Source organism: Sphaeramia orbicularis, chromosome 5, assembly GCF_902148855.1.
Source record: "Sphaeramia orbicularis chromosome 5, fSphaOr1.1, whole genome shotgun sequence".
NCBI classification, from domain to species: Eukaryota; Metazoa; Chordata; class Actinopteri; order Kurtiformes; family Apogonidae; genus Sphaeramia; species Sphaeramia orbicularis.
This window is the reverse complement of record NC_043961.1, coordinates 29,086,321-29,099,860: the sequence shown is the minus strand read 5'-3', so window position 1 is coordinate 29,099,860 and position 13,540 is coordinate 29,086,321. Positions and strand designations below refer to the sequence as shown.

The 13,540-nt window shown below is 38.5% G+C and overlaps 2 protein-coding genes and 1 long non-coding RNA gene across 4 annotated transcripts in view; all 3 read right to left on the bottom strand.

The window, feature by feature from the left end:
* Window positions 1-704: 704 nt before the first annotated feature.
* LOC115419328 (uncharacterized) lies at window positions 705-1,974 on the bottom strand. Its single transcript, XR_003935423.1, has 4 exons — window positions 1,902-1,974; window positions 1,777-1,802; window positions 1,293-1,315; window positions 705-1,010 (listed from the first exon to the last, which is right to left on the bottom strand). It is a non-coding gene; the product is annotated as an uncharacterized LOC115419328 (long non-coding RNA).
* Window positions 1,975-2,517: 543 nt separating this feature from the next.
* pa2g4a (proliferation-associated 2G4, a) lies at window positions 2,518-9,578 on the bottom strand. The gene is made up of 12 exons (XM_030134010.1): window positions 9,395-9,578; window positions 7,940-8,068; window positions 7,577-7,682; window positions 6,688-6,757; window positions 6,519-6,611; window positions 5,555-5,618; window positions 5,285-5,363; window positions 4,873-5,085; window positions 4,224-4,318; window positions 4,001-4,128; window positions 3,853-3,906; window positions 2,518-3,710 (listed from the first exon to the last, which is right to left on the bottom strand). Exons 1-12 carry the CDS (start codon window positions 9,474-9,476, stop codon window positions 3,648-3,650), a joined length of 1,176 nt encoding a protein of 391 aa, XP_029989870.1. The 5' UTR covers window positions 9,477-9,578; the 3' UTR covers window positions 2,518-3,647.
* A 2,181-nt stretch (window positions 9,579-11,759) lies between these two features.
* The window catches only part of erbb3a (erb-b2 receptor tyrosine kinase 3a), a 31,957-nt gene continuing 30,176 nt past the window's right edge, over window positions 11,760-13,540 (bottom strand). For both annotated transcript variants that reach the window (XM_030133957.1, XM_030133958.1), the window contains one exon: window positions 11,760-12,912. In XM_030133957.1, the coding sequence (XP_029989817.1) occupies window positions 12,155-12,912 (758 nt within the window). In that variant the 3' untranslated portion in view covers window positions 11,760-12,154. The remainder of the gene's footprint in view (window positions 12,913-13,540) is intronic.

The following is a 13,540-nucleotide window of genomic DNA, read 5'->3' as shown; positions in this document are numbered from 1 at the left end:
TGACCTTTTCCCATTGAAACAGTCCAACCTTTCTTTACTTTTTACCTGGCTGTTAATCGTTTGGTGACTGACAAAAATGTATGAGCAGTTCATTGAATCTGTCAGCGCAGATTGACTTATTTTTGCACTTCTACATAGATTAGCATAGTATTGATGTGGTACTTTTAAACTACAATATGCATACCACTGTTGGTACATACTTGTTCTGCCTCTAATGGCAAGCCTGGAAATCCTTTGACATTTTTGAAACTGTACCGTCACTATAGAACCATGAGGGAAATACTTTAACCATCAGTTTTAATTTCAGCCCAAATTTGAACTCATGATATTGTATGTCCACTATCTAGGTCTAGGACACCACTGTTACAGGTAGACTCAGATTAAGCTTAACTCATAATTTCACCTGTATGGCAGTCAACTAATTTAGGATCAGTGTGCTAAAATAACACTACCAAGTTGGCAAAGCCAAATCTAAGCCTACAACCTGTCAACTGTCCAGCCACACTAGGGAAAATGGTTACCTGAGCTGTTCTTGTTCTGAGACCACTGCAGTTATTTTTCCCTACTCCCTGCAAAAATAGCCATCAGCTGTTTTAAAAATCAGAATTTGAACCAAGTTCTACATCCACACAGCATACATGTCTGATGTTACACCAGAGCAAAGCTGGCATCATGTGAAACACTTAAGAAGCTGGAACTCAAGGTCAACTTTTAAGAACATAGTTCATTTATTGTTCAAAACACCACGAGTTGTTTAACAAGATCTTATTATGGTCCATGAACAAAGCAGCTGTATTTTTGATGTTCCAAGATCCGTCCAGCATCTTGCCGCATTCCAGTCGGCATCCACAGCAGGCTTCATGAGAAGTGTGGTTGTCTGAATTTGATGGCCAACAATTCACCAAGTCGGTTCCTCGTGATCGTACTCCGCCACCAGACAGGATCACAGCTGGTAGGGGATGAGGGCTTACTTTGACCTCTGCCTCATCTTTCTCCTTTTACGCTTCAGCCTGTTGAAGACAGTAAATTTTACATGATTAACACTACACTCATTTTAAAGAAATATTTGACCACTTAATTCAATCCAAGGAACTTGACTGTTCCATAGCCTTTACAATCAGCACTACAACATGTACCATACGTGCAATGTGACAATTCCTTACACATATACATTACTAGATCCATAGTATTTCATAAAACACCAAGCATCGAATTGGTTGTACAATTTGACTATTTCAAAATAATTTCCCTCTTGTCAGGTAAATACAAAGACAGAAAAGTATTTTAGTTACCTGCGCATACGCTTCTTCCTCCACTGTGGGGTAGAAAGTGATAGTAAACCATTAATGACGTTACACACATTAATGCACGCCACTTACTGACAGAACGACATAGCATGCGTGATGTCGAGAGAACTCAGGACAAAGGATAGTAGGGATTCAAGCCCAGAATGCAAGTACACACTTATAGTAGTTAACTTATGCAGATAGAGATTCACCAGTACCAATATGACATCGTGCACGAGTGTTAGCTTTCAGTAGCATTGGCACTGTTATGCAACAAAAATATTATTACTGGACCCACGTCAAGTCAGACACTTTTAAGATGACAATAAGATAATAATGAAATACACGGGTTAAGGAAAAAGCTCCAACAAGGCAAAATGAAGAAGAGCTCAGCTAAGTAAATACACGTTCTGATGCTAGCTAGCAACTGGGAAACTGCAAACGGAAAGAGCAAAGACAATTAAATCAAGCCAGTGGACTGTTTATTTACCTTGGCTCTCATCGTGTGGAGAGTTTCTGTTAAAAGAAAAGAAGTAAATACGTTTAAGTCTTTGGATGACAGGTAAAATTTAATGATTATTTTGGATTGTATTGCGGTGAAATCAGCTTCCCTACCTCAAAGCGAGAAGAGCAACGGAAAGAGGATGTGACGGAGGAGGAGGGCGGTATTTATAAGGTACCTACGTCATATTTAAGTGACACCCGCAGTAGCTCTCCGGGAACTGTAGTCATGTCTGAATTCCGTCATTTTATATGTATATCCCTTTTTTTTTTTTTTTTTTTTTTTTTTTTTTTTTTAAGGTTTTGAATGCTTTTTCCGACGACGTGTTATACTATGCCATACTTTTATGACCTATCACAAAATTAGTTAAAAAACAATTTTATACTTTTTAAAGGAGGTGTCCGTTTTCGGAGTGATATCCAGAGCCCATAAGCTAACACTGACAACAATCACTGCCATCCCCAAGTAAACATTACACACTCGCTATTTACTTAGTTATCTGTATTGCTTTGGGTTTTTTTTAGGCTTTTCTGGTTATTTCTGGGTAGCTGGATTGCTACTTAAAGCACTTAGTTTTCGAGGTGATATATCAAAATATCGTCAAGTGACAGAGCTCCTGATGCTCCGTTATTTTGTCTATCAACTTTGCAAAACTACAACTTAAATAGGCAGCAAGTCGTATGTGTTGAATCCTGAACCTCAACAAAGAGACCAAAGACACAAAGACAAATGTAGGAAAACATTTTTTTAATTTCATTAGATGTAAAGTTCCTTTGCCCACTGATTGAGCTACAAAGCAGGATTTTACTTTCTCAAGATTCAGTTGTTGACAAATCTGATCCAGTAACATCTCAGACCAACTCAAAACCTGAAATGATCGTACTCTACTGAAGACACCCATGGAAGGATTAAAAAAAACCAAACTGATCAATAGTTCATGCTTGACAACACCAATGACTGAGCAAAGCAGAACACTGGTGTAACTAATAGAAAAAAAGATTCTTAAAACTGGATCACACATTACTATCTTTCCATAAAATTCAAGGGGAATGGCAGTAAACATAGCAAGTTTGTTCCCTAAAGTCAAGCTAAGGACTGTTTTTTTGCTTGTATGTTTAAAAATATTCCAGTCTTTTGCTCAGGTTATTGCTTTACACAAGTAATTTTGTGTAATTATTTCCAATGTATCAGTTTCAGGATAAGACAATTTCATCAAGTTCACCCTTTACTGCACGACACAGATGAGAAAAAAAAAGTATATGAAACCCTGTCAGTTGTTTAATGATGGCTGGAGTAATAAAATTGGCATCTTTTCCACAGACAGCATGAGCCTATACCTTCCAGTAATGAATCTGAATCTTCCTCTGACCATAAATTTGCTGACATAAAAAAAATATACATTTTAATCGCCTCACTGCCAAAGACAAACAACCATTCAGCTGAAACATACAATTCAATTAAGTTTTCTAGCCTCAGTACCGCATCATTCATAAATTCCTCCCTGCTTGTCTACTATCAGCGCAAGTTCATTTTAAGCATGACAAGGAAACTTTCTTGTCACACTTATAATTTGGCAACAGATCTGTTAAAATTATATATTTGCAAATATTCTTTATTTTTACTGGTCAAGTTTGGGAAGAAAAAACAGCAACACATCGTCCATGTTCTGTTCCGTCAATGCAGTAAAGGGTTAAGCATCCTGGTCAAGTCCAACACCTGTACAATCTGAAAGTTAAAATTCCAGTTCTCGTGAATTTGATATTTTAATTAGTAAAACTTATGTGGTAGAAAGTTGGGGGCAATTTATGGTGTTTTCTCTCGTTTGTCTTTGGGGTCTTGCAGAAGTGAAAAGGCAGTATTTATTCTGCTGTTTCTGTTTCTTCAGTTGGCTGTCCAGTTGCATTTTCTGCCGTCTTTGAAGCCTGAAGGAAATTTTAAAAATGAAAGTTAAAAGGAAAAATAAGTCAGTAAATGAACGATATATTCAACGTCGTTTTAATTAACAATACCTGCAAACGCTGACATTAATGGAAAAAAATTGCCTGTGAGAGCAAAAACATTTACCTTCTTTTTCTTTTTCTTCTGCGTCTTACGGCTTGCAGAACTTTGTAGTAAAGTCTAGAAACGAGAGGAAAACTTTCGGTGTCAAGTTGATGAGATGCAGCTTCTGTGAGTCTTGTATGGACTCCATGTTAAAGATTTTCAAACCCACCTTCAGCTCTGGATCCTGAACTTCATGCTCCGACTTGTACAGGTCCGCATCAAAGGGCCCATTGGTGATTCTGTGAGGCCCGTTAGCCATCAGCAGCACTGTGAACTTAAACTGAGCTACACACTCTCCTGAGAACAAACACAGAGACCAAGACGAGTAGTGAATAAATTGTGACGCAACATTTTCAAGAACATATATGTTCAAAAGAGAGCAACAGGCTCACCCTCTTTCTCATGCAGCACACTGAAGGGCTGTAGCAGCTCATGCTTGGCACACTCCACCACACCGAGACGGGCTTTGCCTTCATCCTCAAACGCCCTGATGGACAAAGGATCAACTAGGTCAACATATGCATTCCCACAATTTAGGGCTGGGTAATACAGCCAAAAATTTTACAAAGACAAAAATTCATAGAGCATTACCCCAATAAATGTAAAATTATTTTATTAAGCTAATTTGTGCCCTAAAGGGACAGGTGAAGTTGGTTAATTGTAGTTTATTATCAGAACATGGCAACCACCAGCTAAACCACAGAACATTTCAGAAATTTGAGGAGAATGAAACCACCAGCTTTTGTGCCTGTGAACACAATAACCATAGAGGATAACAATACAATGTGCTGACCGTCTTCTTTGTGGGTTAAGCAGACTACATGCTACACAGCCCTTTTCTGGAACATGTCACAGGCAAATGTTTTGCAGATAGGCTAAGTCTCCCAAGTGCTGTCAAACCAATTCTTTTATATTGTCCATTTGGAGGATATTGGTTACACTGAAATTGACTGAATCCTGATTGCTGTTAACATTTTATCACCTACACCCACTAAAACTAGCACTTAACATGATAGATATGAAAAATGTGGTGTTTTTTACCTCAGAGTGAAGGGCATGGCATCAAAGCGTCGCTCCACCTCGCTGAAGAACGTGCGAGAAGTCTTCATTTTCAAGCCATACTGCTTGCTGGGGTCCCTCTTATAAATGGTGGTCCTCAGACCTCCATCGCGGGCCTTTCCTTCTCCAGTGCTGATCAGGACATCCACAGCATAGACTTCATGTACCTCAAACTCTGCCTTCTCATGGTCCTTCCTGGAAATGCAAAAACAGATGCATATGTAAATTGCCAGTGGAATGCTTGGATGCCCATATCCAAACACATCGACACCTGTTTGTTTGCTTTTTTTTTTTTATCTGGGGACGAATAATGTAATGTTGTGGTTAGGTCTTATTTGCTCAAGTTAAAGACAACTCCATCATTCCAACTCTAAGTACACACAGCAAGTGATACCTTTGCTGGTCTGTTGGGTTCTGAATGATGGTCTTCTCACCATCTATGACATGCTGCTTTAGCTGATGAGACAACATACCTTTAAAACACAAAGAAAACACATTAAGTTCACAAGAAATAAATCGCCATTAAAAAAAATATTCAGATTTTGTTACTATCACACCATAAGAAGAGACAAAAGGAAACAGTTTAAGAGCAAAACAACACTTTCACTTGGCCTGGATGCGTTGTCCGTGATACTACACACTTGATTAAAGTTTTAACACTCACCCTCAATAGGTGAACATTTGAATGACTTTGCGATCTTGTTCCAGGCCTCAGTCACCTGTGTATTCTGAGAGAAAGGGAGATATTGTACAGTTTTAGCATCAAATGAGCAACTAGAAGCTAACAAAACAGAAATCAAAGCCTTGCTGCTCAATTTTATGGCAACATATAATGCAGGGATACAATTGTTCCACTTTCCATCTCATATGCACTATGTGGATCCCCAATAAAAAATATTTTTACCAGGTGGAGATATGAACTGCCAAAATAACATGGATGACATGGAAAGGATTTGAGGATATCTACAGGCTGAAGTGGGAGAAGAGTTTCTGTGTATCCACAAAGTTGTTTGTTTATGTTCAGCCTGAGTCAACCTGCTGATACAGGTATGGCAGTGAGTGTCTGGGTTATATAATCAGACTGCAAAAGAAGAAATAATCAGAATTTCACTCTAAACCTGAGACTGCTGGTAAGCAGGGGTGATTGATTGGTATACAGTTTTTAGATGTGAAGACTGCATTAATAAATAGATGATAAAGAGGGCATTATTTGTTGATTGTTTAACAAGCATGGATGCATCTGGCAAAGTGCAAATTTATGTGCATTTTGAACCCCCCCCCCACACACACACACCTTTAACATTAGAAGTAATTTAGATCATCCAAAGGATGCAGAGTTTACTATTGTTTTGTCCAAATATTCGTGCTTTAGATGGTGCTTACTACTGGCAGCAGCAACTTGACACTGCATTGTAAATACTTTAAAGACAACACTTTGACTCTATTCAAAAGATATTTGGGGATTAATGAATGAATGTTCTAGATCTAGTGGGCTTTTCACAATTAAGATGCAGTGCAATACAAGTTTTGTTTCAATAAACCTTCCTGCTTCTTTTTAAACAAAGTTACACAATCTATTATGGTTTGTAGAGGAAAGTCTGAGAGAAAGTGATTGTGTATCTAGTTACCTGGTTGCCAGGTTTGACAAGGCGAAGAGCTGCTTCTGCACACAGATGGGCAGCTTTGATAACATCAGCTTTCCGGCCTGTAACAGGGTTCTCCTGCAGAGCATGACACAATTAGAGGAGGATTTCACGTACGCTACGTAAATACTGGTGAATAAAAAGAGGCCCTTACCTTAGTGGCTCCCACGATGAAGCTGTGAGCAACATTAGCAATGAAGCCATCAACATGAACCCCTAGATCTCTACACAGAATCAAAGACAAAAAAAGAGAGACGGGTATGACACAATAATCACACCAAAGTAAATAATGTTTCAATTTCACAGCAAGTTAAAGTGTCATCCAGCCGTCAAGATAAGTGAAGCAGGAAACAATCAATCAAATCATGTCAGAGGACGAGATGTCAGCTATCTAGAACTTTGGAAATGAGCCTAATAAAAACTAAACAAAAGAAGGTCGGACAAAAATAAAACCAATCTGTTATGGCCAATGAACGCACACTATTTTCCAAGGTGAATTACGTCTTGGCTATACATCAGCTGGAATACTGTGAAGGACTTATTGTGAATTCAGGGGAGCAACACTGCAGAGTCTATTAAATGGGCCAGACTTGCCCAGTCAGGGCGAATACAAGTGTAAATGCAAAAAACATACAAACTTATCATGTAACCACAGTTCAGTGAGGTACACTGAAAATCTAAATGAATCACAAAGTTACAAAGATGTTAGTGGCAATAAAACAACTAAGACGTATTGTGACAAATACATAGCCTAATGGGATCTTGCAGGTTGTAAACTATCAAAGCTAAAATGACATAAATACGGCACCTGCTGGCAAGAAAATGCCCAACCTTACTTGTCGTTTGCCACAGAGGACACACAGACGGACAGACAAGACAGACAAGACCTGACTGATGAAGTAGACAGACAACAGCAGAGAGAAATCCCTCACAAACAAGCCGAGCTACCACAATGAAAGAAGGGAGGACAACACACTGGAGACTGAAAGCACACAGGAGGAGGAAGAGGAGGGGATAGCATTAATGCAGAACATGGTGCCTACATTTTGACCAGATCCCCATCTTTAAGTGTGTAGTCAGGGTCACTCTTCAGGGGAGAGAAGTGGCAAACACAGTTATTGACTGAGACGCTGGTGGGAAAGGCAATGCCTAGAAGAGGGAAAAGAGAACCACCAAGTCTTCAATTGAAAATAATCCACAGCTTCAGCATGAGAACGTACTTATCAAGACTGTGACACCCAACATACTGACACTGTCACACTCTGCCACCATTTAACCAGAAAAAAAAAATCTGGAATCGCTCACAAACACTAGAAAAAAAATGTACACATTTAAGCTCCTCTCAATGAGTCCACCTGCATTCAACCAAACCCATACCGGACACAATGATGCCACCTTTGTCTCACCTTTCTTCATTTCCTTTTCCTTCTTGAAGACCTTTCCGGTTTCAGTCATTATGTAGGCGTCCCCCTTCTCACAGAGGCTGAGCACCGACACTCCAGGTTTGGCAGTTTCCACAACCAGACGGAGAGCCTCTAGATTATGAGAAATATGAACAAGAGAAGGATGTACAATGGAAACTAGACTTGGTAGATCTGGATAACAGATTCAATGAAAAAAGCCCACAAATCATCTAATACCCCATCTTTAAGTAATTCATCGGGGTTATCAGAATTCAATAAATGCTGAATCACACATCTCTGGTTTATCAAAATCAGGTCTGAGGGTCCAGACAGGAAATAACTGCATTTAGCTGATTCTGTCAAATTTTCATGACAGAACTGCTTGGTAACATGATATATCCATTAGATTATATAAATCTGAAAACTTTTACAGAATGTATCTGCCTATATTTATGTTTCTTTAATACTTAAAAGTACTTAAGATAATAAAGGACGTTTCTGTATGATCCTTGCACATTAGGTTTAGTACAGAACCTTTATCATCTTACATTACCTAGATTACAAAAAACAAATATCCAGAGAAACACTTGACACTACACATCACAATAGTAGTCATAAAAGATTTTAAAATTATATTCATGTATTTATCGGGGATAATGCAGTGAGACATGGTGGCCTTGTAGAATATCTGGTGTTCTGCAGAAAGAGTATATATAGCATTTGGCTAGTTACAACTCCAGTCCATGGTTGGGCTTTACTATAGAGAAAAACATTTACAGTGTAAACAGCAACAAAATAAAACAAACCTAAAAAACAGAATTATCACGAATTTCATATAACTTTAATGATCCCTTCTTCTTTACAAATTAATATATCCTACTAAAAAATATTAAATGTCCCATAAGCCTTAGGTATAAGTGTCAAGTGAATGACTTAAAGCTTCAGACTACCTGTAGAAGAAATAACTGCTCGTATTTTACCATAAACAAATGCAGTCACGGTCAAAACTTATGAAGAAACTACATTTTCAGAGTTCAGCATGAATATGAATGAAACATAGCCGAGCATGGGTTACGTGTAGTGTGGCTGGCTTATCTTTCAGCTCGCAACCGTTTACTGGTCGTCTGTGACTGACTGAACCGGGCAACAGGCTGAGCTAGCTGGTTAGTTAGCATCACGTTGGTTTAACAGACGGACGGACGGACAGACAGCTGCTCCGGTTTATCCTACAGCAGCGGGTACAGGGAGCTAACACTGTCTTCAACCGAAACCAGCGGCACCTGCTTGCCAGCTAGCTAGCTAGCTTTTCAGAGCAGCATATGTGTGCCTCGCATGTAAATCACATGGCTGCCGGAGCCGAGCGGGGGAACTAATGTTAGCTGATTCCACCACAGGCCGACACGGCTAGGTCACCCCACTCAGCCACAAACTCCTGCTCTGACATCTACACGGACTTACGGTTGGCGATGTCACCTCCCATCTTGTACTTGGTGACCACCAGGTCTTCGGCAATGGTCTGCTCTTGCTCATCGTCGGACATCTTGGCAGTGAAGTTTCAGTCGCTAGTGGGCCCCGCAGCCACAGTTCCCCCTCAGCTCCGGTCTACTCTACCCGCCGTAGCTAACATCGGCCTCCCGCTGCCGCCAAGCCCCGCCCACTGCACGATGACGCATGTTACGTCACAGGACTTAACCCGCCAAAAACATGGACCGATTCAACTGGTCAACAGATTCTAACAAATAAGTTAGAATTAATATTTGTATTTTGTTGTGGAAATTTTATACTTACGAAAAATTCTTGAAAAAATTCCCAATTTTGAAATTTTCGTTTGTGAATCTAAAATGTATTTTTAATTCAAGTCAAAAAAGGAACAAAAATGAATTGAATTTACTAATAATTCTTAAAAGTGGAATAATCACACCCCCATCTAAACATTTTGCTGTCTTTTTATTATATCTTGCGCATTGTCTACGTAGTGACTAACGTTTGATTGTATTGTCGTTCTTCAACAAAGTTTATTTAAAAAAACAAAAACAAAAAAAAAACAACAACAAAAAAACAAATTAAAACTAGAAGCATTCGGAGAGCGCAGACTTCCGCCAAGGCAGATCGGTGTCCCGGATTTGGATGAAAATTTCAGGAAATGTTGATACTGGCACAAAGAACAAATGATTAAATTTTGGTGGTGATCAGGGGTGGGGGGCCCACTGATCTGCCTTGGCGGAGGTCTGTCTGCACTATTTTCTAGAAAAGCACTCGGAGAGCGCCTCCTCCAAGGCAGATCAGTGCGCCCCCACCCCACCCCCGATCACCACCAAAATTTAATCATTTGTTCCTTGTGCTAGTATCAACATTTCCTGAAATTTTCATCCAAATCCATCCATAACTTTTTGAGTTATCTTGCATACAGACAGACAGACAAACAGACAAGCCAACGCCAACAAAAACATAACCTCCTTGGCGGAGGTAAAAAGGATAACCTCAACTGACAGGTTGACAAGGCCAATGTGTGATCAATGAACTGTGAGACCCGTTGGCAGAATCTGCCTAAATCCTGTATTGTTAATTCTAGCCTTTTGTTTTAGTTTGTTCAGCCTAATTATGATAATGTAAATGTCAAATGAATGTAGCCAGATACAAACTACCCAGCTAACAAATACCATCCCCAGAACTTTCACTTAAGATTTTGTTTTGCCTTGTGGGCCGGAAGACAGTCCACAGATGTCCTGGTTCAGATTTAAAAGAAAACTGTACAGTATCTTGAGATATAGGGATTTTTATACATATATATATATATATATATATATATATATATAAGATTCGAGGCCAAGGCCACAGAAAATAATTATATATATATATATATATATATATATATATATATATATATATATATATATATATATATAATTATTTTCTGTGGCCTTGGCCTCGAATCTTTCAAGGTCAAACTTTGTGTGGCACTAGATCTTGACACTCTTCATTTATGTATTTTTATTTCTATAGTCAAATCAGATGAATTTTATATGAGATTTTATTTCTAATCATTTACTCAAGGTAACAAACTGGAATGTCTTGGAATTTTTGACATTTGACCTAGAATGGCTATAGTATAATCCTCTGTAGTCACCAGGAACTCACACAGAAGAGAAGGGCTGATGGACACTGAACTGCAGGCAAACAAACAGTTGTAAACATAATCTAACTGGTGGTAAAAATCAAGTAACATGTATTTAAAGCTATATATAACTTATTTTATTGTTGTTATTATTATTATTATTATTTTATGCTATTTATTCTCTATGTATTAGTCCCTGGGTGTATTTAGATCTTGGATGTAATTTCATTGTTTACCCAAGTTGTCATTCACATGTTGAATAAAAGTTTTCAAGATGTTTGTTTTGGTATAAGCTGTTATTAACTGAAATGTCAAGCAAAAGATCATCCCTTATAACTTACCCCAACAATGGACTGGTTACAGATTAAAAATGAATCAGTGTATATAGGAGAGGTGAATAATTGGGAAGAATATGTGGGAAAATCCAGCATAGTTTAGGGTTATTGACAGTTAATTACATTGGCACATTCATTTTGACAAAATGTGGAAAGCAATCTGAAATATAATGATTTTTATGTTTAGAGTATTGTCAAAAAAAACTTTGAGAAAATCTTTAATATGTAAATTTAATCTTTTCATAAATAGAACAAGATGCAAACACTGGTAAAAGCTGATCAGATGACATTTCATGCTCATTGTTAACATGAAAACATAGCCAACATCACAAATGCAGTCCTGTCAAGTTCTAAATGAGATGTTCAGTCAAAATAGTTGTTGAAAATATTTTTATTGAATAGAAAATGTATTATATATTGTCATGAAAAGAGGTCTTAAAACATAAATTTCCAAACTCCAAACAAATACATTTGTTCATAAACAGGTTTGTTCATTTCAAAGTGTAAACAGAAAAAAAATAGCTTGTGATCTGTTCATTTCTGTTAGTGTTAACACTCAGTGCTATTTATTATGGAAATGCCCAAAATCATACACCTAAATACAAAACATATTGTCAGTCTGTAACAGACAATAAAACCGTACATGTTGAGTCTTTCATCTCATGTCACAGGCTACATTATCAGTGCGACATTTGATTGCATTTCCTATTCCAGGTCCTTCATGAATACATTTATTTGATAGGGAGCTTCATGAGCTTTAGATGCTCTTCATGTGGGCACTGCTTTGGGCTTCAGGTACATCCTGCTGTGCCAATAGTCTGGATTGTCAAATGATCTGTCACCAGCTGCCGGTTCCCCAACTCCAACTCCTGCTCGTACTTTTACATAGGGCTCAAATCCAGACTGATATGCAGATTCTCCTCCTCTTTGCAAGTTTTGATAAACCACAGCATCTCCAGGCCGCACCGCAGCAAAGGAGTCCATGTCCTCATACTCATAAGCTTCGTCCTCGTCCTGTCCCTGCATCTTCAGGTCCTTCTGGTCTTGCAGAGCTTGGCGCAGCTTTGGTTGTCTGTTCATGTAATGGTAGTTACTGTCCTCCACATATTCATCCTCATCCTCCAGGTCTCGTCCAGGCCTTGTTGATGGTGGTAGAGGAGGAGGAAGAGGAGGAGGGTCATGCGCTGGTGGGGCCTCCTCATTTTCACTCCCCCTGATGTCCATGTATTCATACTGAACTTCATTCATCTCCTGCTGTGGGTGAACCCCCCTGACCTCTACCAACGGTGTGACGTCGCCTGAACTGGCCGTCACTTGTGACGACACAGAGGTGGTTCGTTTCCTGTTCATCTTCAGCCAGGGGCTGGTATCTTTGAGATGGCTGTTCTGCCTGGAAATAGTAGGCGTCACATGTTTCTGTTTGTTCATGTACTCGTATTCATCTTCATCTGGGTCGTCCAGCAGTATCGTCGAATGAGTCTTCCCCATCCTGTTGGAAGTAGCTCGAGATGAGGAGAGCAGAGTATCTGAAATAAAACATAATAATTTATCAGACAAAAGGTAGGTGGGGAACTCCATCCTGTTTATTCAATAAAATCTAACAATGCAAAAAGTATGTAGGAAAATACAATTAAAGATGATGATTGATGTTTTGTTAATTAGTGGAATAAGTATTTTTGTTATTTCCATTTTATGCAGCTTTAAAGGCCTATGCTACTGCACAGCAGCTTTAATGTAAATATTTTAGTACTAATATAATATAATATGGTACTTTTTACTCCAATACATTTATCTGAGAGCTTTAATTTTGTTTCATATTACTATTTTGTATCCCCTTCCTGTAGAGCAAAACCACACAGGAAAACAAGGGTCAGGAAGAATACAAAAAGGAGATATACATCTGTTAAAGGGTTAAACCTAAACTGATGAGGTTTGGTTGTATCTACATATTTAAAATTAAAAAAAAAGTTTCTAAAATGGTGGTGCAATCCAAAAATTATGCAAGATCACAATATATGTTTTTCAGAATTTGTATTTTTTTATTTATTTATTTGTTTATTTATTAGTCTTAGTCTCTTATCGTTTTTGAGGGACACATGCAGGTTTCTTCTGTTTACATGCAGCAAATTAGGCCATTTGAAAGTATGAAGCTTT

Bases quoted from the DNA above. Each gene is read 5' to 3' on its own strand.
- pa2g4a (XM_030134010.1), bottom strand. From the start codon at position 9,476: ATGTCCGACGATGAGCAAGAGCAGACCATTGCCGAAGACCTGGTGGTC. The intron at 5,086-5,284 runs GTATCACTTGCT...TTGCATTTCCAG, and splicing joins AACCCAACAGACCAGCAAAG to GAAGGACCATGAGAAGGCAG. The intron at 3,711-3,852 runs GTAAATGTTTTT...AATTTCCTTCAG, and splicing joins AGAAGAAAAAGAAAAAGAAG to GCTTCAAAGACGGCAGAAAA.